Source organism: Oncorhynchus nerka, linkage group LG8, assembly GCF_034236695.1.
Source record: "Oncorhynchus nerka isolate Pitt River linkage group LG8, Oner_Uvic_2.0, whole genome shotgun sequence".
Lineage (NCBI taxonomy): Eukaryota > Metazoa > Chordata > Actinopteri > Salmoniformes > Salmonidae > Oncorhynchus > Oncorhynchus nerka.
The window spans coordinates 72,334,961-72,360,802 of record NC_088403.1 but is presented as its reverse complement, the minus strand read 5'-3'; the positions used below and the strand labels follow the sequence as shown (position 1 = coordinate 72,360,802).

The following is a 25,842-nucleotide window of genomic DNA, read 5'->3' as shown; positions in this document are numbered from 1 at the left end:
CACCTGAGGAACCTGGTTCAACACACACACACACACACACACACACACACACACACACACACACACACACACACACACACACACACACACACACACACACACACACACACACACACACACACACACACACACACACACACACACACACACACACACACACACACACACACACACACACACACACACACACGAATATCTTTGGTTATTTTATGTTAAGACGAGGAGTTAGAGTTTATGTTTTCCTAATGAAACTAAAATGGTGTTGTTTTGATGTTCTGACGTTCTCTTCTCTATAACCGTTAAGGAATGCAGATCCTCAAGTCATGTACACGGGAATAGAATCGCATTTCTGAAACAATTGTTTCTAGGGAGACGAGTGTCCAAGGACCATATGTGAGAGAATATTATTATCAGAGCCGGTAAATATATTGTTACGTTGTGTTTATATTAGTTTATGAAAGAATAACAGAAAGGGGTTTATATATAACAGAAAGGGGTCTGTATATAACAGAAAGGGGTTTATATATAAAAGAAAGGGGTTTATATAACAGAAAGGGGTCTATATAACAGAAAGGGGTCTATATATAACAGAAAGGGGTCTGTATAACAGAAAGGGGTTTATATATAACAGAAAGGGGTCTATACATAGCAGAAAGGGGTCTATATATAACAGAAAGAGGTCTATATATAACAGAAAGGGGTCTGTATATAACAGAAAGGGGTCTATATATAACAGAAAGGGGTCTATATAACAGAAAGGGGTTTATATATAACAGAAAGGGGTCTGTATAACAGAGAGGGGTCTATATAACAGAAAGGGGTCTATATATAACAGAAAGAGGTCTATATAACAGAAAGAGGTCTATACATAACAGAAAGGGGTTTATATATAACAGAAAGGGGTCTATACATAGCAGAAAGGGGTCTATATATAACAGAAAGAGGTCTATATATAACAGAAAGGGGTCTGTATATAACAGAAAGGGGTCTATATATAACAGAAAGGGGTCTATATAACAGAAAGGGGTTTATATAACAGAAAGGGGTCTATATATAACAGAAAGAGGTCTATATATAACAGAAAGGGGTTTATATATAACAGAAAGAGGTCTATATAACAGAAAGGGGTCTATATAACAGAAAGGGGTCTATATATAACAGAAAGAGGTCTATACGTAACTGAGCAACACATTAAATCTGTTTTTGGTTTGGGTAAAGTAAAGAAACCCATAGTGGCGTGTTGGGTATGTCTATCTGGTTGATGTGTATGCTACTAGATCATACAAGTGGTTAGGCATTTTCAATAGTATATTTTTTCCTTAAAAAACTAGGAGAAGTAGTTAATTTTTCAACTGCGACACACTATCATGTTAACGTGCAGGTATTGTTTTGAGAAAGCTGCAGCTCCTAGTGTATCACATGGGGGATGTGTGGAGACGTACTTCTCAGTCTGAAGTGGCGCCACTTGTCTGACTCGCTGACTGGTAAGACGCTTCAGGAGGGCGGTCACCTGCGCTAGCAAGGCTGAGGTCCTGAGTTCGCGGGGAGGAAGTGGTACTCGCTAAGCAAGCAGGGTAATGTCCTTTACACAAGGTCTATATTTGCTGCACTTAACTAGAGTATAGGGGAGGGAGGGAACATGCAGAATATGGACTGGTGAAACTCACCATCAGGGGAGGGAGGGAACATGTAGAATATGGACTGGTGAAACTCACCATCAGGGGAGGGAACATGTAGAATATGGACTGGTGAAACTCACCATCAGGGGAGGGAGGGAACATGTAGAATATGGACTGGTGAAACTCACCATCAGGGGAGGGAACATGTAGAATATGGACTGGTGAAACTCACCATCAGGGGAGGGAGGGAACATGTAGGATATGGACTGGTGAAACTTACCATCAGGGGAGGGAACATGTAGAATATGGACTGGTGAAACTCACCATCAGGGGAGGGAGGGAACATGTAGAATATGGACTGGTGAAACTCACCATCAGGGGAGGGAACATGTAGAATATGGACTGGTGAAACTCACCATCAGGGGAGGGAACATGTAGAATATGGACTGGTGAAACTCACCATCAGGGGAGGGAGGGAACATGTAGAATATGGACTGGTGAAACTCACCATCAGGGGAGGGAGGGGACATGTAGAATATGGACTGGTGAAACTCACCATCAGGGGAGGGAACATGTAGAATATGGACTGGTGAAACTCACCATCAGGGGAGGGAACATGTAGACTATGGACTGGTGAAACTCACCATCAGGGGAGGGAGGGAACATGTAGAATATGGACTGGTGAAACTCACCATCAGGGGAGGGAGGGAACATGTAGAATATGGACTGGTGAAACTCACCATCAGGGGAGGGAACTTGTAGACTATGGACTGGTGAAACTCACCATCAGGGGAGGGAACATGTAGAATATGGACTGGTGAAACTCACCATCAGGGGAGGGAGGGAACATGTAGAATATGGACTGGTGAAACTCACCATCAGGGGAGGGAGGGAACATGTAGGATATGGACTGGTGAAACTCACCATCAGGGGAGGGAACATGTAGAATATGGACTGGTGAAACTCACCATCAGGGGAGGGAGGGAACATGTAGAATATGGACTGGTGAAACTCGCCATCAGGGGAGGGAACATGTAGAATATGGACTGGTGAAACTCACCATCAGGGGAGGGACATGTAGAATATGGACTGGTGAAACTCACCATCAGGGGAGGGAACATGTAGAATATGGACTGGAGAAACTCACCATCAGGGGAGGGAGGGAACATGTAGACTATGGACTGGTGAAACTCACCATCAGGGGAGGGGACATGTAGAATATGGACTGGTGAAACTCACCATCAGGGGAGGGGACATGTAGAATATGGACTGGAGAAACTCACCATCAGGGGAGGGAGGGAACATGTAGACTATGGACTGGTGAAACTCACCATCAGGGGAGGGAGGGAACATGTAGAATATGGACTGGTGAAACTCACCATCGGGGGAGGGAACATGTAGAATATGGACTGGTGAAACTCACCATCAGGGGAGGGAACATGTAGAATATGGACTGGTGAAACTCACCATCAGGGGAGGGAGGGAACATGTAGAATATGGACTGGTGAAACTCACCATCGGGGGAGGGAGGGGACATGTAGAATATGGACTGGTGAAACTCACCATCGGGGGAACATGGGGAGGGAGGGGACATGTAGAATATGGACTGGTGAAACTCACCATCAGGAGGGAACATGTAGAATATGGACTGGTGAAACTCACCATCAGGGAGGGAACATGTAGAATATGGACTGGTGAAACTCACCATCAGGGGAGGGAACATGTAGAATATGGACTGGTGAAACTCACCATCAGGGGAGGGAACATGTAGACTATGGACTGGTGAAACTCACCATCAGGGGGGAGGAACATGTAGAATATGGACTGGTGAAACTCACCATCAGGGGAGGGAACATGTAGAATATGGACTGGTGAAACTCACCATCAGGGAGGGAACATGTAGAATATGGACTGGTGAAACTCACCATCAGGGGAGGGAACATGTAGAATATGGACTGGTGAAACTCACCATCAGGGGAGGGAACATGTAGAATATGGACTGGTGAAACTCACCATCAGGGGAGGGAACATGTAGAATATGGACTGGTGAAACTCACCATCAGGGAGGGAGGGAACATGTAGACTATGGACTGGTGAAACTCACCATCAGGGGGGAGGGAGGGAACATGTAGAATATGGACTGGTGAAACTCACCATCGGGGAGGGAACATGTAGAATATGGACTGGGTGAAACTCACCATCAGGGAGGGAACATGTAGAATATGGACTGGTGAAACTCACCATCAGGGAGGGAACATGTAGAATATGGACTGGTGAAACTCACCATCAGGGGAGGGAACATGTAGAATATGGACTGGTGAAACTCACCATCAGGAGGGAACATGGGGAGGGACTATGGACTGGTGAAACTCACCATCAGGGGAGGGAGGAACATGTAGAATATGGACTGGTGAAACTCACCATCAGGGGGAGGAACATGGGGACATGTAGAATATGGACTGGTGAAACTCACCATCAGGGGAGGGAACATGTAGACTATGGACTGGTGAAACTCACCATCAGGGGAGGGAGGAACATGTAGAATATGGACTGGTGAAACTCACCATCAGGGAGGGAACATGGGGAGGGAACATAGAATATGGACTGGTGAAACTCACCATCAGGGGAGGGAGGGAACATGTAGAATATGGACTGGTGAAACTCACCATCAGGGAGGGGGAACATGTAGAATATGGACTGGTGAAACTCACCATCAGGGGAGGGAACATGTAGAATATGGACTGGTGAAACTCACCATCAGGGGAGGGAACATGTAGACTATGGACTGGTGAAACTCACCATCAGGGGAGGGAACATGTAGAATATGGACTGGTGAAACTCACCATCAGGGGAGGGAACATGTAGAATATGGACTGGTGAAACTCACCATCAGGGGAGGGAACATGTAGAATATGGACTGGTGAAACTCACCATCAGGGGAGGGAACATGTAGAATATGGACTGGTGAAACTCACCATCAGGGGAGGGAGGGAACATGTAGACTATGGACTGGTGAAACTCACCATCAGGGGAGGGAGGGAACATGTAGAATATGGACTGGTGAAACTCACCATCGGGGGAGGGAACATGTAGAATATGGACTGGTGAAACTCACCATCAGGGGAGGGAACATGTAGAATATGGACTGGTGAAACTCACCATCAGGGGAGGGAACATGTAGAATATGGACTGGTGAAACTCACCATCAGGGGAGGGAACATGTAGACTATGGACTGGTGAAACTCACCATCAGGGGAGGGAGGGAACATGTAGAATATGGACTGGTGAAACTCACCATCGGGGGAGGGAGGGGACATGTAGAATATGGACTGGTGAAACTCACCATCGGGGGAGGGAACATGTAGAATATGGACTGGTGAAACTCACCATCAGGGGAGGGAACATGTAGAATATGGACTGGTGAAACTCACCATCAGGGGAGGGAACATGTAGAATATGGACTGGTGAAACTCACCATCAGGGGAGGGAACATGTAGACTATGGACTGGTGAAACTCACCATCAGGGGAGGGAGGGAACATGTAGAATATGGACTGGTGAAACTCACCATCAGGGGAGGGAACATGTAGAATATGGACTGGTGAAACTCACCATCAGGGGGAACATGTAGAATATGGACTGGTGAAACTCACCATCAGGGGGAGGGAGGAACATGTAGAATATGGACTGGTGAAACTCACCATCAGGGAGGGAACATGTAGAATATGGACTGGTGAAACTCACCATCAGGGAGGGAGGGAACATGTAGAATATGGACTGGTGAAACTCACCATCAGGGAGGGAACATGTAGAATATGGACTGGTGAAACTCACCATCAGGGGAGGGAGGGAACATGTAGAATATGGACTGGTGAAACTCACCATCAGGGGAGGGAACATGTAGAATATGGACTGGTGAAACTCACCATCAGGGGAGGGAGGGAACATGTAGAATATGGACTGGTGAAACTCACCATCAGGGAGGGAGGAACATGTAGAATATGGACTGGTGAAACTCACCATCAGGGGAGGGAGGGACATGGGGAGGGAGGGAATATGGACTGGTGAAACTCACCATCAGGGGAGGGAACATGTAGACTATGGACTGGTGAAACTCAGGGGGAGGGAACCATCAGGGGGAGTGATCAGGAGGGACATGTAGAATATGGACTGGTGAAACTCACCATCAGGGAGGGAACATGTAGACTATGGACTGGTGAAACTCACCATCAGGGGAGGGAGGGAACATGTAGAATATGGACTGGTGAAACTCACCATCAGGGGAGGGAACATGTAGAATATGGACTGGTGAAACTCACCATCAGGGGAGGGAGGGAACATGTAGAATATGGACTGGTGAAACTCACCATCAGGGGAGGGAACATGTAGAATATGGACTGGTGAAACTCACCATCAGGGGAGGGAACATGTAGAATATGGACTGGTGAAACTCACCATCAGGGGAGGGAACATGTAGAATATGGACTGGTGAAACTCACCATCAGGGGAGGGAACATGTAGACTATGGACTGGTGAAACTCACCATCAGGGGAGGGAGGGAACATGTAGAATATGGACTGGTGAAACTCACCATCGGGGGAGGGAGGGGACATGTAGAATATGGACTGGTGAAACTCACCATCGGGGGAGGGAACATGTAGAGTATGGACTGGTGAAACTCACCATCAGGGGAGGGAACATGTAGAATATGGACTGGTGAAACTCACCATCAGGGGAGGGAGGGAACATGTAGAATATGGACTGGTGAAACTCACCATCAGGGGAGGGAGGGAACATGTAGAATATGGACTGGTGAAACTCACCATCAGGGGAGGGAACATGTAGAATATGGACTGGTGAAACTCACCATCAGGGAAGGGAGGGAACATGTAGAATATGGACTGGTGAAACTCACCATCAGGGGAGGGAACATGTAGAATATGGACTGGTGAAACTCACCATCAGGGGAGGGAACATGTAGAATATGGACTGGTGAAACTCACCATCAGGGGAGGGAACATGTAGAATATGGACTGGTGAAACTCACCATCAGGGGAGGGAGGGAACATGTAGAATATGGACTGGTGAAACTCACCATCAGGGGAGGGACATGTAGAATATGGACTGGTGAAACTCACCATCGGGGGAGGGAGGGAACATGTAGACTATGGACTGGTGAAACTCACCATCAGGGGAGGGAACATGTAGAATATGGACTGGTGAAACTCACCATCAGGGGAGGGAACATGTAGACTATGGACTGGTGAAACTCACCATCAGGGGAGGGAGGGAACATGTAGAATATGGACTGGTGAAACTCACCATCAGGGGAGGGAACATGTAGACTATGGACTGGTGAAACTCACCATCAGGGGAGGGAGGGAACATGTAGAATATGGACTGGTGAAACTCACCATCAGGGAGGGAACATGTAGAATATGGACTGGTGAAACTCACCATCAGGGGAGGGAGGGAACATGTAGAATATGGACTGGTGAAACTCACCATCAGGGGAGGGAACATGTAGAATATGGACTGGTGAAACTCACCATCAGGGGAGGGAACATGTAGAATATGGACTGGTGAAACTCACCATCAGGGGAGGGAACATGTAGACTATGGACTGGTGAAACTCACCATCAGGGGAGGGAACATGTAGAATATGGACTGGTGAAACTCACCATCAGGGGAGGGAACATGTAGAATATGGACTGGTGAAACTCACCATCAGGGGAGGGAACATGTAGAATATGGACTGGTGAAACTCACCATCAGGGGAGGGAACATGTAGAATATGGACTGGTGAAACTCACCATCAGGGAGGAACATGTAGAATATGGACTGGTGAAACTCACCATCAGGGGAGGGAACATGTAGAATATGGACTGGTGAAACTCACCATCAGGGGAGGGAGGGAACATCACCATCAGGGGAGGGAACATGTAGAATATGGACTGGTGAAACTCACCATCAGGGGAGGGAGGGAACATGTAGAATATGGACTGGTGAAACTCACCATCAGGGGAGGGAACATGTAGAATATGGACTGGTGAAACTCACCATCAGGGGAGGGAACATGTAGAATATGGACTGGTGAAACTCACCATCAGGGGAGGGAGGACTGTAAACATCAGGGGAGGGAGGGACATAGAATATGGACTGGTGAAACTCCCCATCAGGGGAGGGAGGGAACATGTAGAATATGGACTGGTGAAACTCACCATCAGGGGAGGGAACATGTAGAATATGGACTGGTGAAACTCACCATCAGGGGAGGGAACATGTAGAATATGACCTGGTGAAACTCACCATCAGGGGAGGGAGGGGACATGTAGAATATGGACTGGTGAAACTCACCATCAGGGGAGGGAACATGTAGACTATGGACTGGTGAAACTCACCATCAGGGAGGGAGGGGACATGTAGAATATGGACTGGTGAAACTCACCATCAGGGGAGGGAACATGTAGAATATGGACTGGTGAAACTCACCATCAGGGGAGGGAGGGAACATGTAGAATATGGACTGGTGAAACTCACCATCAGGGGAGGGAACATGTAGAATATGGACTGGTGAAACTCACCATCAGGGGAGGGAACATGTAGAATATGGACTGGTGAAACTCACCATCAGGGGAGGGAACATGTAGACTATGGACTGGTGAAACTCACCATCAGGGAGAGGAACATGTAGAATATGGACTGGTGAAACTCACCATCAGGGAGGGAACATGTAGAATATGGACTGGTGAAACTCACCATCAGGGGAGGGAACATGTAGAATATGGACTGGTGAAACTCACCATCAGGGAGGGAACATGTAGAATATGGACTGGTGAAACTCACCATCAGGGAGGGAACATGTAGAATATGGACTGGTGAAACTCACCATCAGGGGAGGAACATGTAGAATATGGACTGGTGAAACTCACCATCAGGGGAGGGGGAACATGTAGAATATGGACTGGTGAAACTCACCATCAGGGAAGGGAGGGAACATGTAGAATATGGACTGGTGAAACTCACCATCAGGGGAGGGAACATGTAGAATATGGACTGGTGAAACTCACCATCAGGGGAGGGAACATGTAGAATATGGACTGGTGAAACTCACCATCAGGGGAGGGAGGGTACATGTAGAATATGGACTGGTGAAACTCCCCATCAGGGGAGGGAGGGAACATGTAGAATATGGACTGGTGAAACTCACCATCAGGGGAGGGAACATGTAGAATATGGACTGGTGAAACTCACCATCAGGGGAGGGAACATGTAGAATATGACCTGGTGAAACTCACCATCAGGGGAGGGAGGGGACATGTAGAATATGGACTGGTGAAACTCACCATCAGGGGAGGGAACATGTAGACTATGGACTGGTGAAACTCACCATCAGGGGAGGGAGGGGACATGTAGAATATGGACTGGTGAAACTCACCATCAGGGGAGGGAACATGTAGAATATGGACTGGTGAAACTCACCATCAGGGGAGGGAGGGAACATGTAGAATATGGACTGGTGAAACTCACCATCAGGGGAGGGAACATGTAGAATATGGACTGGTGAAACTCACCATCAGGGGAGGGAACATGTAGAATATGGACTGGTGAAACTCACCATCAGGAGGGAACATGTAGACTATGGACTGGTGAAACTCACCATCAGGGAGGGAACATGTAGAATATGGACTGGTGAAACTCACCATCAGGGAGGGAACATGTAGAATATGGACTGGTGAAACTCACCATCAGGGGAGGGAACATGTAGAATATGGACTGGTGAAACTCACCATCAGGGAGGGAACATGTAGAATATGGACTGGTGAAACTCACCATCAGGGGAGGGAACATGTAGAATATGGACTGGTGAAACTCACCATCAGGGGAGGGAGGGAACATGTAGAATATGGACTGGTGAAACTCACCATCAGGGGAGGGAACATGTAGAATATGGACTGGTGAAACTCACCATCAGGGGAGGGAACATGTAGAATATGGACTGGTGAAACTCACCATCAGGGGAGGGAACATGTAGAATATGGACTGGTGAAACTCACCATCAGGGGAGGGAGGGAACATGTAGAATATGGACTGGTGAAACTCACCATCAGGGGAGGGAGGGAACATTTAGAATATGGACTGGTGAAACTCACCATCAGGGGAGGGAACATGTAGAATATGGACTGGTGAAACTCACCATCAGGGGAGGGAGGGAACATGTAGAATATGGACTGGTGAATCTCACCATCAGGGGAGGGAGGGAACATGTAGAATAAGGACTGGTGAAACTCACCATCAGGGGAGGGAGGGAACATGTAGAATATGGACTGTTGAAACTCACCATCAGGGGAGGGAACATGTAGAATATGGACTGGTGAAACTCACCATCAGGGGAGGGAGGGAACATGTAGAATATGGACTGGTGAAACTCACCATCAGGGGAGGGAACATGTAGAATATGGACTGGTGAAACTCACCATCAGGGGAGGGAACATGTAGAATATGGACTGGTGAAACTCACCATCAGGGGAGGGAGGAACATGTAGACTATGGACTGGTGAAACTCACCATCAGGGGAGGGGACATGTAGACTATGGACTGGTGAAACTCACCATCTCTCTCTGTGGGGGTAGCTCATCATTATGCCTGAGCTCATCCGTGACATCGTACTGAGGGACCTGTAAAATCAGGTCGTTATTGTAAAACAAACTGTTCTCAACGTTTAAATCTGATTAAATTAAAGGTAAAATAAATACTCAATGTTCACCTGATGCCCAAGTACCATTAATACCAGGCATAATGAACGGTGTATAGAAGGACAGATAGGAAAGACACCATCTCTCTGTGTGAGGCTGAAACATCCAAACTCAGAATAACAATACATTTCATTAAAGTATACTGTTCCACCACAGTAGAACATCTAGACTAGAGGTCCACCACAGTAGAACATCTAGACTAGAGGTCCACCACAGTAGAACATCTAGACTAGATGTCCACCACAGTAGAACATATAGACTAGAGGTCCACCACAGTAGAACATATAGACTAGAGGTCCACCACAGTAGAACATCTAGACTAGAGGTCCACCACAGTAGAACATCTAGACTAGAGGTCCACCACTGTAGAACATCTAGAGTAGAGGTCCACCACTGTAGACATCTAGACTAGAGGTCCACCACAGTAGACATCTATACTAGAGGTCCACCACAGTAGAACATCTAGACTAGAGGTCCACCACAGAGGAACATATAGACTAGAGGTCCACCACAGTAGAACATCTAGACTAGAGGTCCACCACAGTAGAACATATAGACTAGAGGTCCACCACAGTAGAACATCTAGACTAGAGGTCCACCACAGTAGAACATATAGACTAGAGGTCCACCACAGTAGAACATCTAGACTAGAGGTCCACCACAGTAGAACATCTAGACTAGAGGTCCACCACTGTAGAACATCTAGAGTAGAGGTCCACCACTGTAGACATCTAGACTAGAGGTCCACCACAGTAGACATCTATACTAGAGGTCCACCACAGTAGAACATCTAGACTAGAGGTCCACCACAGAGGAACATATAGACTAGAGGTCCACCACAGTAGAACATCTATACTAGAGGTCCACCACAGAGGAACATCTAGACTAGAGGTCCACCACAGTAGACATCTATACTAGAGGTCCACCACAGAGGAACATCTATACTAGAGGTCCACCACAGAGACACATCTAGACTAGAGGTCCACCACAGAGGAACATCTAGACTAGAGGTCCACCACAGAGACTAATCTAGACTAGAGGTCCACCACAGTAGAACATCTAGACTAGAGGTCCACCACAGTAGACATCTATACTAGAGGTCCACCACAGTAGAACATCTAGACTAGAGGTCCACCACAGAGGAACATATAGACTAGAGGTCCACCACAGTAGAACATCTAGACTAGAGGTCCACCACAGAGGAACATCTAGACTAGAGGTCCACCACAGTAGACATCTATACTAGAGGTCCACCACAGAGGAACATCTAGACTAGAGGTCCACCACAGAGGAACATCTAGACTAGAGGTCCACCACAGACAACACAGTAGACATCTATACTAGAGGTCCACCACAGAGGAACATCTAGACTAGAGGTCCACCACAGAGGAACATCTAGACTAGAGGTCCACCACAGTAGACATCTATACTAGAGGTCCACCACAGTAGAACATCTAGACTAGAGGTCCACCACAGAGACACATCTAGACTAGAGGTCCACCAAAGAGGAACATCTAGACTAGAGGTCCACCACAGAGACACATCTAGACTAGAGGTCCACCACAGTAGAACATCTATACTAGAGGTCCACCACAGTAGACATCTATACTAGAGGTCCACCACAGTAGAACGTCTATACTAGAGGTCCACCACAGAGACACATCTAGACTAGAGGTCCACCACAGAGGAACATCTAGACTAGAGGTCCACCACAGAGACTAATCTAGACTAGAGGTCCACCACAGTAGAACATCTAGACTAGAGGTCCACCACAGAGGAACATCTAGACTAGAGGTCCACCACAGTAGAACATCTAGACTAGAGGTCCACCACAGTAGAACATCTAGACTAGAGGTCCACCACAGTAGAACATCTAGACTAGAGGTCCACCACAGTAGAACATCTAGACTAGAGGTCCACCATAGTAGAACATCTATACTAGAGGTCCACCACAGTAGAACATCTAGACTAGAGGTCCACCACAGAGGAACATCTAGACTAGAGGTCCACCACAGTAGAACATCTAGACTAGAGGTCCACCACAGTAGAACATCTAGACTAGAGGTCCACCACAGAGGAACATCTAGACTAGAGGTCCACCACAGAGGAACATCTAGACTAGAGGTCCACCACAGAGGAACATCTAGACTAGAGGTCCACCACAGACAACACAGTAGACATCTAGACTAGAGGTCCACCACAGTAGACATCTATACTAGAGGTCCACCACAGAGGAACATCTAGACTAGAGGTCCACCACAGAGGAACATCTAGACTAGAGGTCCACCACAGACAACACAGTAGACATCTATACTAGAGGTCCACCACAGAGACACATCTAGACTAGAGGTCCACCACAGTAGAACATCTAGACTAGAGGTCCACCACAGAGGAACATATAGACTAGAGGTCCACCACAGTAGACACAGTAGAACATCTAGACTAGAGGTCCACCACAGTAGAACATATAGACTAGAGGTCCACCACAGTAGAACATATAGACTAGAGGTACACCACAGTAGAACATCTAGACTAGAGGTCCACCACAGTAGAACATCTAGACTAGAGGTCCACCACAGTAGACACAGTAGAACATCTAGAATAGAGGTCCACCACAGTAGAACATCTAGACTAGAGGTCCACCACAGAGGAACATATAGACTAGAGGTCCACCACAGTAGACACAGTAGAACATCTAGACTAGAGGTCCACCACAGAGTAACATATAGACTAGAGGTCAACCACAGAGGAACATATAGACTAGAGGTCCACCACAGAGGAACATCTAGACTAGAGGTCCACCACAGAGGAACATCTAGACTAGAGGTCCACCACAGAGACTAATCTAGACTAGAGGTCCACCACAGTAGAACATCTAGACTAGAGGTCCACCACAGAGGAACATCTAGACTAGAGGTCCACCACAGTAGAACATCTAGACTAGAGGTCCACCACAGTAGAACATCTAGACTAGAGGTCCACCATAGTAGAACATCTATACTAGAGGTCCACCACAGTAGAACATCTAGACTAGAGGTCCACCACAGAGGAACATCTAGACTAGAGGTCCACCACAGTAGAACATCTAGACTAGAGGTCCACCACAGAGGAACATCTAGACTAGAGGTCCACCACAGAGGAACATCTAGACTAGAGGTCCACCACAGACAACACAGTAGACATCTAGACTAGAGGTCCACCACAGTAGACATCTATACTAGAGGTCCACCACAGAGGAACATCTAGACTAGAGGTCCACCACAGAGGAACATCTAGACTAGAGGTCCACCACAGACAACACAGTAGACATCTATACTAGAGGTCCACCACAGAGGAACATCTAGACTAGAGGTCCACCACAGAGGAACATCTAGACTAGAGGTCCACCACAGTAGACATCTATACTAGAGGTCCACCACAGTAGAACATCTAGACTAGAGGTCCACCACAGTAGAACATCTAGACTAGAGGTCCACCACAGAGACACATCTAGACTAGAGGTCCACCACAGTAGAACATCTAGACTAGAGGTCCACCACAGTAGACATCTATACTAGAGGTCCACCACAGTAGAACATCTAGACTAGAGGTCCTTCGGCACCCAAAAACCTTTGATTATTAACTTTTGAGTTGAGCCAATTCTCCATTTTATTATAACATACGTGATGACATTGTCTCATACATGATTACATTATCTAGGTAAGGTATCCCTGTAGAAGTTACTGGTTCTTTAGGTTATCACATATTCAGTTCCATTACACCGCTCTGTTCAACAGTAAGGTGTTCCTACAGTACTTACTGAACTAGTCAAAGCTGCTCCCAGCAGACAGAACGTTAGAATGAGCCCGCCCGTCATCCTCCTCCTGCAGGGAGGGGGCGTGTCCACAGGGAAGAGTTGGAGAATGGTTAAGGTTTCTTATTGAAATAGAAACACAACACGTAAAGGCCCATGTTTCAAGAGCTGAAATAAAACAATTACAGACATGTTCCATATTGGGGGCGGCAGGGTAGCCTAGTGGTTAGAGTGTAGAGGCGGCAGGGTAGCCTAGTGGTTAGAGTGTAGGGGCGGCAGGTAGCCTAGTGGTTAGAGTGTAGAGGCGGCAGTGTAGCCTAGTGGTTAGAGTGTAGAGGCGGCAGGGTAGCCTAGTGGTTAGAGTGTAGAGGGGGCAGGTATCCTAGTGGTTAGAGTGTAGAGGAGGCAGGTAGCCTAGTGGTTAGTGTGTAGAGGGGGCAGGTAGCCTAGTGGTTAGAGTGTAGGGGAGGCAGGTACACTAGTGGTTAGAGTGTAGAGGGGGCAGGTAGCCTAGTGGTTAGAGTGTAGAGGGGGCAGGTAGCCTAGTGGTTAGAGTGTAGAGGAGGCAGGTAGCCTAGTGGTTAGAGTGTAGGGGCGGCAGGTAGCCTAGTGGTTAGAGTGTCGGGGCGGCAGGTAGCCTAGTGGTTAGTGTGTAGAGGGGGCAGGTAGCCTAGTGGTTAGAGTGTAGGGGAGGCAGGTAGCCTAGTGGTTAGAGTGTAGAGGCGGCAGGGTAGCCTAGTGGTTAGAGTGTAGAGGGGGCAGGTAGCCTAGTGGTTAGAGTGTAGAGGCGGCAGGTAGCCTAGTGGTTAGAGTGTAGAGGCGGCAGGTAGCCTAGTGGTTAGAGTGTAGAGGCGGCAGGGTAGCCTAGTGGTTAGAGTGTAGAGGTGGCAGGTAGCCTAGTGGTTAGAGTGTAGAGGAGGCAGGTAGCCTAGTGGTTAGAGTGTAGAGGAGGCAGGGTAGCCTAGTGGTTAGAGTGTAGAGGCGGCAGGGTAGCCTAGTGGTTAGAGTGTAGAGGTGGCAGGGTAGCCTAGTGGTTAGAGTGTAGAGGTGGCAGGGTAGCCTAGTGGTTAGAGTGTAGAGGGGGCAGGGTAGCCTAGTGGATAGAGTGTAGAGGTGGCAGGTAGCCTAGTGGTTAGAGTGTAGAGGCGGCAGGTAGCCTAGTGGTTAGAGTGTAGGGGGGGGCAGGTAGCCTAGTGGTTAGAGTGTAGAGGCGGCAGGTAGCCTAGTGGTTAGAGTGTAGAGGCGGCAGGTAGCCTAGTGGTTAGAGTGTAGAGGCGGCAGGTAGCCTAGTGGTTAGAGTGTAGAGGCGGCAGGTAGCCTAGTGGTTAGAGTGTAGGGGGGGGGCAGGTAGCCTAGTGGTTAGAGTGTAGAGGCGGCAGGGTAGCCTAGTGGCAGGGTCTACAGTCAATCACGGACTACAAGAAGAAACCCAGCCCAGTCACTGACCAGGATGTCTTGCTCCCAGGCAGACTAAATAACTTTTTTGCCCGCTTTGAGGACAATACAGTGCCACTGACACGGCCTGCAACGAAAACATGCGGTCTCTCCTTCACTGCAGCCGAGGTGAGTAAGACATTTAAACGTGTTAACCCTCGCAAGGCTGCAGGCCCAGACGGCATCCCCAGCCGCGCCCTCAGAGCATGCGCAGACCAGCTGGCCGGTGTGTTTACGGACATATTCAATCAATCCCTATACCAGTCTGCTGTTCCCACATGCTTCAAGAGGGCCACCATTGTTCCTGTTCCCAAGAAAGCTAAGGTAACTGAGCTAAACGACTACCGCCGCGTAGCACTCACTTCCGTCATCATGAAGTGCTTTGAGAGACTAGTCAAGGACCATATCACCTCCACCCTACCTGACACCCTAGACCCACTCCAATTTGCTTACCGCCCAAATAGGTCCACAGACGATGCAATCTCAACCACACTGCACACTGCCCTAACCCACCTGGACAAGAGGAATACCTATGTGAGAATGCTGTTCATCGACTACAGCTCGGCATTCAACACCATAGTACCCTCCAAGCTCGTCATCAAGCTCGAGACCCTGGGTCTCGACCCCGCCCTGTGCAACTGGGTACTGGACTTCCTGACGGGCCGCCCCCAGGTGGTGAGGGTAGGCAACAACATCTCCTCCCCGCTGATCCTCAACACGGGGCCCCACAAGGGTGCGTTCTGAGCCCTCTCCTGTACTCCCTGTTCACCCACGACTGCGTGGCCACGCACGCCTCCAACTCAATCATCAAGTTTGCGGACGACACAACAGTGGTAGGCTTGATTACCAACAACGACGAGACGGCCTACAGGGAGGAGGTGAGGGCCCTCGGAGTGTGGTGTCAGGAAAATAACCTCACACTCAACGTCAACAAAACTAAGGAGATGATTGTGGACTTCAGGAAACAGCAGAGGGAACACCCCCTATCCACATCGATGGAACAGTAGTGGAGAGGGTAGCAAGTTTAAGTTCCTCGGCATACACATCACAGACAAACTGAATTGGTCCACTCACACTGACAGCGTCGTGAAGAAGCGCAGCAGCGCCTCTTCAACCTCAGGAGGCTGAAGAAATTCGGCTTGTCACCAAAAGCACTCACAAACTTCTACAGATGCACAATCGAGAGCATCCTGGCGGGCTGTATCACCACCTGGTACGGCAACTGCTCCGCCCTCAACCGTAAGGCTCTCCAGAGGGTAGTGAGGTCTGCACAACGCATCACCGGGGCAAACTACCTGCCCTCCAGGACACCTACACCACCCGATGTTACAGGAAGGCCATAAAGATCATCAAGGACATCAACCACCCGAACCACTGCCTGTTCACCCCGCTATCATCCAGAAGGCGAGGTCAGTACAGGTTCATCAAAGCTGGGACCGAGAGACTGAAAAACAGCTTCTATCTCAAGGCCATCAGACTGTTAAACAGCCACCACTAACATTGAGTGGCTGCTGCCAACACACTGTCATTGACACTGACCCAACTCCAGCCACTTTAATAATGGGAATTGATGGGAAATGATGTAAATATATCACTAGCCACTTTAAACAATGCTACCTTATATAATGTTACTTACCCTACATTATTCATCTCATATGCATACGTATATACTGTACTCTAGATCATCGACTGCATCCTTATGTCACTAGCCACTTTAACTATGCCACTTTGTTTACTTTGTCTACATACTCATCTCATATGTATATACTGTACTCGATACCATCTACTGTATGCTGCTCTGTACCATCACTCATTCATATATCCTTATGTACATATTCCTTATCCCCTTACACTGTGTATAAGACAGTAGTTTTGGAATTGTTAGTTAGATTACTTGTTGGTTATCACTGCATTGTCGGAACTAGAAGCACAAGCATTTCGCTACACTCGCATTAACATCTGCTAACCATGTGCATGTGTATGTGACAAATAAAATTTGATTTTGATTAGTGGTTAGAGTGTAGAGGTGGCAGGGTAGCCTAGTGGTTAGAGTGTTGGACTAGTAACCGGAAGGTTGCAAGTTCAAACCCCAGAGCTGACAAGGTACAAATCTGTTGTTCTGCCCGTAAACAGGCAGTTAACCCACTGTTCCTGCTGAGGAGTATTTCTGTCTGTAATAAAGCCCTTTTGAGGTGAAAAACTCATTCTGGCTGAGCCCCTGCCCAGTCATGAAATCCATAGAATCCTAATGAATTTATTTCAATTTACTGATTTCCTTATATGGACTGTAACTCAGTAGAATATTTGAAATTCTTGCATGTTGCATTTATATTTTAGTTCAGTGTAGTTAGTGTTGTCTGAACGACCAAGCATCTCTCTTACCTTTCCCCTGGTCTGTTTGTTAAAGACAAGTATCTGTCCTGAACGACCAAGCATCTCTCTTTACATGTCCCCTGGTCTGTTGGTTAAAGAGATCTGTCCTGAATGACCAAGCATCTCTCTTACCTTTCCCCTGGTCTGTTTGTTAAAGACAAGTATCTGTCCTGAATGACCAAGCATCTCTCTTACCTGTCCCCTGGTCTGTTGGTTAAAGACAAGTATCTGTCCTGAATGACCAAGCATCTCTCTTACCTGTCCCCTGGTCTGTTTGTTAAAGACAAGTATCTGTCCTGAATGACCAAGCATCTCTCTTACCTGTCCCCTGGTCTGTTTGTTAAAGACAAGTATCTGTCCTGAATGACCAAGCATCTCTCTTACCTTTCCCCTGGTCTGTTTGTTAAAGACAAGTATCTGTCCTGAATGACCAAGCATCTCTCTTACCTGTCCCCTGGTCTGTTGGTTAAAGACAAGTATCTGTCCTGAATGACCAAGCATCTCTCTTACCTTTCCCCTGGTCTGTTGGTTAAAGAGATCTGTCCAAAAGTCTGAGATGATATCCCAGCAAGATAATTCATCAGGGTTGAGGACATTACTAGTGAGTGTGAGTCATACATGCCAATCCTGACCTATTTATCACAGACTCTAGAGGAGGTGTGATCTGGGCTCTGTGGGGCATCCCTCTCTCTCTCACCACAATTCTGCCCTCTGTTACTGTCTCCCTGTTATCTTGTCAGGATAACAGGATGTTGCTTTGGTTAGGCGTTGAGGAATGTGTTTTTTCATGGTGATGTTATTGTCATAAAGGGATTGATGATGAAGTGTCCCAGGGAGAGGTGTTGTTCAGAGTGTTGACAGTAGACCAGTGAGAGTAATCTAGTTTAAAAGGAAACTAGACAGAAAGTCAGGAACACAGATTTTAATTGATGTGATATTTTTCATCATGTAAACAAACACTGAACACAAACTGTAATTAGAATGTTTCACAACTTGAAAATTACAGTCTTCAGTTAGATTTATAGTTTCTTACTCAGAACAGTACGTCTTTGACTTGAAGAAGACAACAGAAGACACATTATAACTGGGCTATGAACGATTGTTGTTGGTATTATTATTATTATTATTATTGGTATTATTATTATTATTATTATTATTATTATTGTTATTATTATTATTATTATTATTATTATTGTTATTAATATTATTATTATTATTATTATTGTTATTAATATTATTATTATTATTATTATCATTATTATTATTATTATTATTATTATTATTATTATTATTATTGTTATTAATATTATTATTATTATTATTATTATTATTATTATTATTATTATTATTGTTATTATTATTATTATTATTATTAGTGCTATTAATGCGAGTGTTTCGAAATGCTTGTGCTTCTAGTTCCAACAATGCAGTAATAACCAACGAGTAATCTAACCTAACAATTCCACAACAACTACCTTATACACACAAGTATAAAGGGATAAAGAATATGTACATAAAGATATATGAATGAGTGATGGTACAGAACGGCATAGGCAAGATGCAGTAGATGGTACAGAGTACAGTATATACGTACAGTGGGGCAAAAAAGTATTTATTCAGCCACCAATTGTGCATGTTCTCCCACTTAAAAAGATGAGAGAGGCCTATAACTTTCATCATAGGTACATTTCAACTATGACAGACAAAATGAGAGAAAAACATCCAGAAAATCACATTGTAGGATTTTTAATGAATTTATTTGCAAATTATGGTGGAAAATAAGTATTTGGTCAATAACAAAAGTTTATCTCAATACTTTGTTATATACCCTTTGTTGGCAATGACAGAGGTCAAACGTTTTCTGCAAGTCTTCACAAGGTTTTCACACACTGTTGCTGGTATTTTGGCCCATTCATCCATGCAGATCTCCTCTAGAGCAGTGATGTTTTGGGGCTGTTGCTGGGCAACATGGACTTTCAACTCCCTCCAAAGATTTTCTATGGGGTTGAGATCTGGAGACTGGCTAGGCCACTCCAGGACCTTGAAATGCTTCTTACGAAGCCACTCCTTCGTTGCCCGGGCGGTGTGTTTGGGATCATTGTCATGCTGAAAGACCCAGCTACATTTCATCTTCAATGCCCTTGCTGATGGAAGGAGGTTTTCACTCAAAATCTCACGATACATGGCCCCATTCATTCTTTCCTTTACACGGATCAGTCGTCCTGGTCCCTTTGCAGAAAAACAGCCCCAAAGCATGATGCTTCCACCCCCATGCTTCACAGTAGGTATGGTGTTCTTTGGACGCAACTCAACATTCTTTGTCCTCCAAACACGACAAGTTGAGTTTTTACCAAAAAGTTATATTTTGGTTTCATCTGACCATCTGACCATATGACATTCTCCCAATCTTCTTCTGGATCATCCAAATGCTCAAACTTCAGACGGTAAATCTAGGTTTTAATAATTTTTTCTCTTGTACAATTAAAGGTCAAATACACTGCATTTCAAAGAGTCATAAATAATGTATTGAATTCAAGGCTTTTGAAATTATACCTGAATATGAGCCCCACCACTAAAAATGACATTATTTTTTATCTAAATAGTCTCGGCTGCTTTTTTGGCAATAATCACTGATCTTTCAGGTCTGTCTATGAAAATGCCCCTTTTGTTAGAAATTTAACCAGAACCAAGCAGATCCACTAGAAATCAAGTGGCCTGTGTATATACAGTGGTATTTAGTCAGCCACCAATTGTGCATGTTCTCCCACTTAAAAAGACGAGAAAGGCCTGTAATTTTCACCATAGGTACACTTCAACTATGACAGACAAAATGAGAAAAAAAAATCCAGAAAATCACATTGTAGGATTTTTTATGAATTTGCAAATTATGGTGGAAAATAAGTAATGCCGGAATGCAGGTAACGCCAACTGGAAAGTGTGTTATAGCAGCAATGTTCCAACATCTAGTGGAAAGCCTTCCCAGAAGAGTGGAGGCTGTTATAGCAGCAAAGGGGGACCAACTCTATATTAATGGCCATGATTTTAGAATAAGATGTTCGACGAGCAGAGTATATAGTGATATTCAGTGATGTGTTGTGTTGGATTTGCCTGAAACATAAAGTTAATTTATTTGCCCATTTTTTTTCAGTTTTACTTTAGTGCTGACAAGTTTTGGAATAGTTTTATTCTGTACGGGCTTCCTTCTTTTCACTCTGTCATTTAGGTATTGTGAAGTAACAATGTTGTTGATCCATCCTCAGTTTTCTCATATCACGCCTCTGTAACTGATTTAAAAAGTCACCATTGACCTGATGGTGAAATACCTGATCAGTTTCCTTCCTCTCCGGCAACTGAGTTAGGAAGGACACCAGTATCTTTGTAGTGGCTGGGTGTATTGATAGACCATCCAAAGTGTAACTAATAACTTCACTATGCTCAAAGGGATATTCAATGTCTGCTTTTTATTTTTACCCATCTACCAATAGGTGCCCTTCTTTGCGAAGCATTGGAAAACCTCCCTGGTCTTTGTGGTTGAATCTGGGTTTGAAATTCACTGCTCGAATGAGGGACCGTACAGATAATTGTGTGTAAAGAGATGCAGTAGTCATTCAAAAAGTATCTTAACAACTTTTATTGCTCACCCATTGAGTCCATTTAACTTATTTTGTGACTTGTTGAATACTTACACCCGTCGAAACTAGTTTACATTTTAGGAACTCTTCCTAACTGGTGTACATTTTAGGAACTCTTCCTAACTGGTGTACATTTTAGGAACTCTTCCTAACTGGTGTACATTTTAGGAACTCTTCCTAACTGGTGTACATTTTAGGAACTCGTCCAAACTGGTGAATATTTTAGGAACTACTTCTCAAATTGGTCGCCTTTTCTAGGGACAGAAATTACTCACCATTTCTGTAAAAAAGGCCAGTTAATTTTCAAACACGGTACCTGGGCAGGTCTCTGCCCCTCCTCTCTTCTTCATTCTCAGAATCTACCGCAATGAAGAGTGTTTATTAATGTTAATGAATGTTGATGCAGAGACCTAAAGAGTTTTAGTGGACAGTTAACTACTACAACTCTCTTCCTCTTGGTTGTCTGTCGTGTCTGTTTATAGCTGAGTGAGTGTGTCAGGTCTGTTCAGTGTCTTATTGACTGGGTTTAGTGCTAAATGACTTAAATGTAATGTAAATGTAGTACCAGTGTGTTTACAGTTAAATGACCTAACATGGCAGAAGAGCCCACGAAGGTGAGTGTGTTAAGGCTGCGTCCACGCTGTGGTAACAACCTGTTTCTCCCTGTATTATAGTGTCCTGTCTCTGTTTCTCCCTGTATTATAGTGTCCCTGTTTCTCCCTGTATTATAGTGTCCTGTCTCTGTTTCCCCCTGTATTATAGTGTCCTGTTTCTCCCTGTATTATAGTGTCCTGTCTCTGTTTCTCCCTGTATTATAGTGTCCTGTTTCTCCCTGTATTATAGTGTCCTGTCTCTGTGTCTCCCTGTATTATAGTGTCCTGTCTCTGTTTCTCCCTGTATTATAGTGTCCTGTTTCTCCCTGTATTATAGTGTCCTGTCTCTGATTATCCCTGTATTATAGTGTCCTGTCTCTGTTTCTCCCTGTATTATAGTGTCCTGTCTCTGTTTCTCCCTGTATTATAGTGTCCTGTCTCTGTTTCTCCCTGTATTATAGTGTCCTGTCCCTGTTTCTCCCTGTATTATAGTGTCCTGTCCCTGTTTCTCCCTGTATTATAGTGTCCTGTCTCTGTTTCTCCCTGTATTATAGTGTCCTGTCTCTGTTTCTCCCTGTATTATAGTGTCCTGTCTCTGTTTCTCCCTGTATTATAGTGTCCCGTCTCTGTTTCTCCCTGTATTATAGTGTCCTGTCTCTGTTTCTCCCTGTATTATAGTGTCCTGTCTCTGTTTCTCCCTGTATTATAGTGTCCTGTTTCTCCCTGTATTATAGTGTCCTGTTTCTCCCTGTATTATAGTGTCCTGTCTCTGTTTCTCCCTGTATTATAGTGTCCTGTCTCTGTTTCTCCCTGTATTATAGTGTCCTGTCTCTGTTTCTCCCTGTATTATAGTGTCCTGTCCCTGTTTCTCCCTGTATTATAGTGTCCTGTCTCTGTTTCTCCCTGTATTATAGTGTCCTGTCTCTGTTTCTCCCTGTATTATAGTGTCCTGTCTCTGTTTCTCCCTGTATTATAGTGTCCTGTCCCTGTTTCTCCCTGTATTATAGTGTCCTGTCTCTGTTTCTCCCTGTATTATAGTGTCTCTGTTTCTCCCTGTATTATAGTGTCCTGTTTCTGTTTCTCCCTGTATTATAGTGTCCTGTCTCTGTTTCTCCCTGTATTATAGTGTCCTGTTTCTCCCTGTATTATAGTGTCCTGTCTCTGTTTCCCCCTGTATTATAGTGTCCTGTCTCTGTTTCTCCCTGTATTATAGTGTCCTGTCTCTGTTTCTCCCTGTATTATAGTGTCCTGTCCCTGTTTCTCCCTGTATTATAGTGTCCTGTTTCTCCCTGTATTATAGTGTCCTGTTTCTGTTTCTCCCTGTATTATAGTGTCCTGTCTCTGTTTCTCCCTGTATTATAGTGTCCTGTCTCTGTTTCTCCCTGTATTATAGTGTCCTGTTTCTCTCTGTATTATAGTGTCCTGTCTCTGTGTCTCCCTGTATTATAGTGTCCTGTCCCTGTTTCTCCTTGTAATATAGTGTCCTGTCTCTGTGTCTCCCTGTATTATAGTGTCCTGTCTCTGTTTCTCCCTGTATTATAGTGTCCTGTCTCTGTGTCTCCCTGTATTATAGTGTCCTGTCTCTGTTTCTCCCTGTATTATAGTGTCCTGTTTCTCCCTGTATTATAGTGTCCTGTCTCTGTTTCTCCCTGTATTATAGTGTCCTGTCTCTGTTTCTCCCTGTATTATAGTGTCCTGTCCCTGTTTCTCCCTGTATTATAGTGTCCTGTCTCTGTTTCTCCCTGTATTATAGTGTCCTGTCTCTGTTTCTCCCTGTATTATAGTGTCCTGTTTCTGTTTCTCCCTGTATTATAGTGTCCTGTCTCTGTTTCTCCCTGTATTATAGTGTCCTGTCTCTGTTTCTCCCTGTATTATAGTGTCCTGTCTCTGTTTCTCCCTGTATTATAGTGTCCTGTCTCTGTTTCTCCCTGTATTAGAGTGTCCTGTCTCTGTTTCTCCCTGTATTATAGTGTCCTGTCCCTGTTTCTCCCTGTATTATAGTGTCCTGTCCCTGTTTCTCCCTGTATTATAGTGTCCTGTCCCTGTTTCTCCCTGTATTATAGTGTCATGTCTCTGTTTCTCCCTGTATTATAGTGTCATGTCTCTGTTTCTCCCTGTATTATAGTGTCCTGTCTCTGTTTCTCCCTGTATTATAGTGTCCTGTCTCTGTTTCTCCCTGTATTATAGTGTCCTGTCTCTGTTTCTCCCTGTATTATAGTGTCCTGTCTCTGTTTCTCCCTGTATTATAGTGTCCTGTCTCTGTTTCTCCCTGTATTATAGTGTCCTGTCTCTGTTTCTCCCTGTATTATAGTGTCCTGTCTCTGTTTCTCCCTGTATTATAGTGTCCTGTCTCTGTTTCTCCCTGTATTATAGTGTCCTGTCCCTGTTTCTCCCTGTATTATAGTGTCCTGTCTCTGTTTCTCCCTGTATTATAGTGTCCTGTCTCTGTTTCTCCCTGTATTTTAGTGTCCTGTGTCTCCCTGTATTATAGTGTCCTGTCTCTGTTTCTCCCTGTATTATAGTGTCCTGTCTCTGTTTCTCCCTGTATTATAGTGTCCTGTTTCTCCCTGTATTATAGTGTCCTGTTTCTCCCTGTATTATAGTGTCCTGTTTCTCCCTGTATTATAGTGTCCTGTTTCTCCCTGTATTATAGTGTCCTGTTTCTCCCTGTATTATAGTGTCCTGTTTCTCCCTGTATTATAGTGTCCTGTTTCTCCCTGTATTATAGTGTCCTGTCTCTGTTTCTCCCTGTATTATAGTGTCCTGTTTCTCCCTGTATTATAGTGTCCTGTTTCTCCCTGTATTATAGTGTCCTGTTTCTCCCTGTATTATAGTGTCCTGTTTCTCCCTGTATTATAGTGTCCTGTTTCTCCCTGTATTATAGTGTCCTGTTTCTCCCTGTATTATAGTGTCCTGTTTCTCCCTGTATTATAGTGTCCTGTTTCTCCCTGTATTATAGTGTCCTGTTTCTCCCTGTATTATAGTGTCCTGTCTCTGTTTCTCCCTGTATTATAGTGTCCTGTTTCTCCCTGTATTATAGTGTCCTGTTTCTCCCTGTATTATAGTGTCCTGTTTCTCCCTGTATTATAGTGTCCTGTTTCTCCCTGTATTATAGTGTCCTGTTTCTCCCTGTATTATAGTGTCCTGTTTCTCCCTGTATTATAGTGTCCTGTTTCTCCCTGTATTATAGTGTCCTGTTTCTCCCTGTATTATAGTGTCCTGTCTCTGTTTCTCCCTGTATTATAGTGTCCTGTTTCTCCCTGTATTATAGTGTCCTGTTTCTCCCTGTATTATAGTATTCCCTATAATTACTATAATTACTATGATGACTATTACTATTAACCGCCATTAACAGCGGTTACTAACCTCAATCGAGCTTCAATGCCATACAACACTCCTTCCGTGGCCTCCAACTGCTCTTAACCGCTAGTAAAAACAAATGCATGCTTTTCAACCGATCGCTGCCTGCACCCGCATGCCCGACTAGCATCACCACCCTGGATGGTTCCGACCTTGAATATGTGGACATCTATAAGTACCTAGGTGTCTGGCTAGACTGTAAACTCTCCTTCCAGACTCACATCAAACATCTCCAATCGAAAATCAAAATCAAGAGTCAGCTTTCTATTCCGCAACAAAGCCT

The 25,842-nt window shown here is 45.3% G+C and overlaps 1 protein-coding gene across 1 annotated transcript in view; it reads right to left on the bottom strand.

Annotated features, from left to right (window-relative positions):
• The window catches only part of LOC135572742 (uncharacterized), a 20,528-nt gene extending 1,958 nt beyond the window's left edge, over positions 1-18,570 (bottom strand). The window contains exons 1-4 of the mRNA XM_065021177.1: positions 18,485-18,570; positions 14,174-14,237; positions 10,231-10,296; positions 1-12 (exon numbers count right to left, since the gene is read on the bottom strand). The exon at positions 1-12 is cut by the window's left edge and continues 51 nt beyond it. Coding sequence (XP_064877249.1) covers positions 1-12; positions 10,231-10,296; positions 14,174-14,237; positions 18,485-18,570 — 228 coding nt within the window. The remainder of the gene's footprint in view (positions 13-10,230; positions 10,297-14,173; positions 14,238-18,484) is intronic.
• Between the last annotated feature and the right edge of the window lie 7,272 nt (positions 18,571-25,842).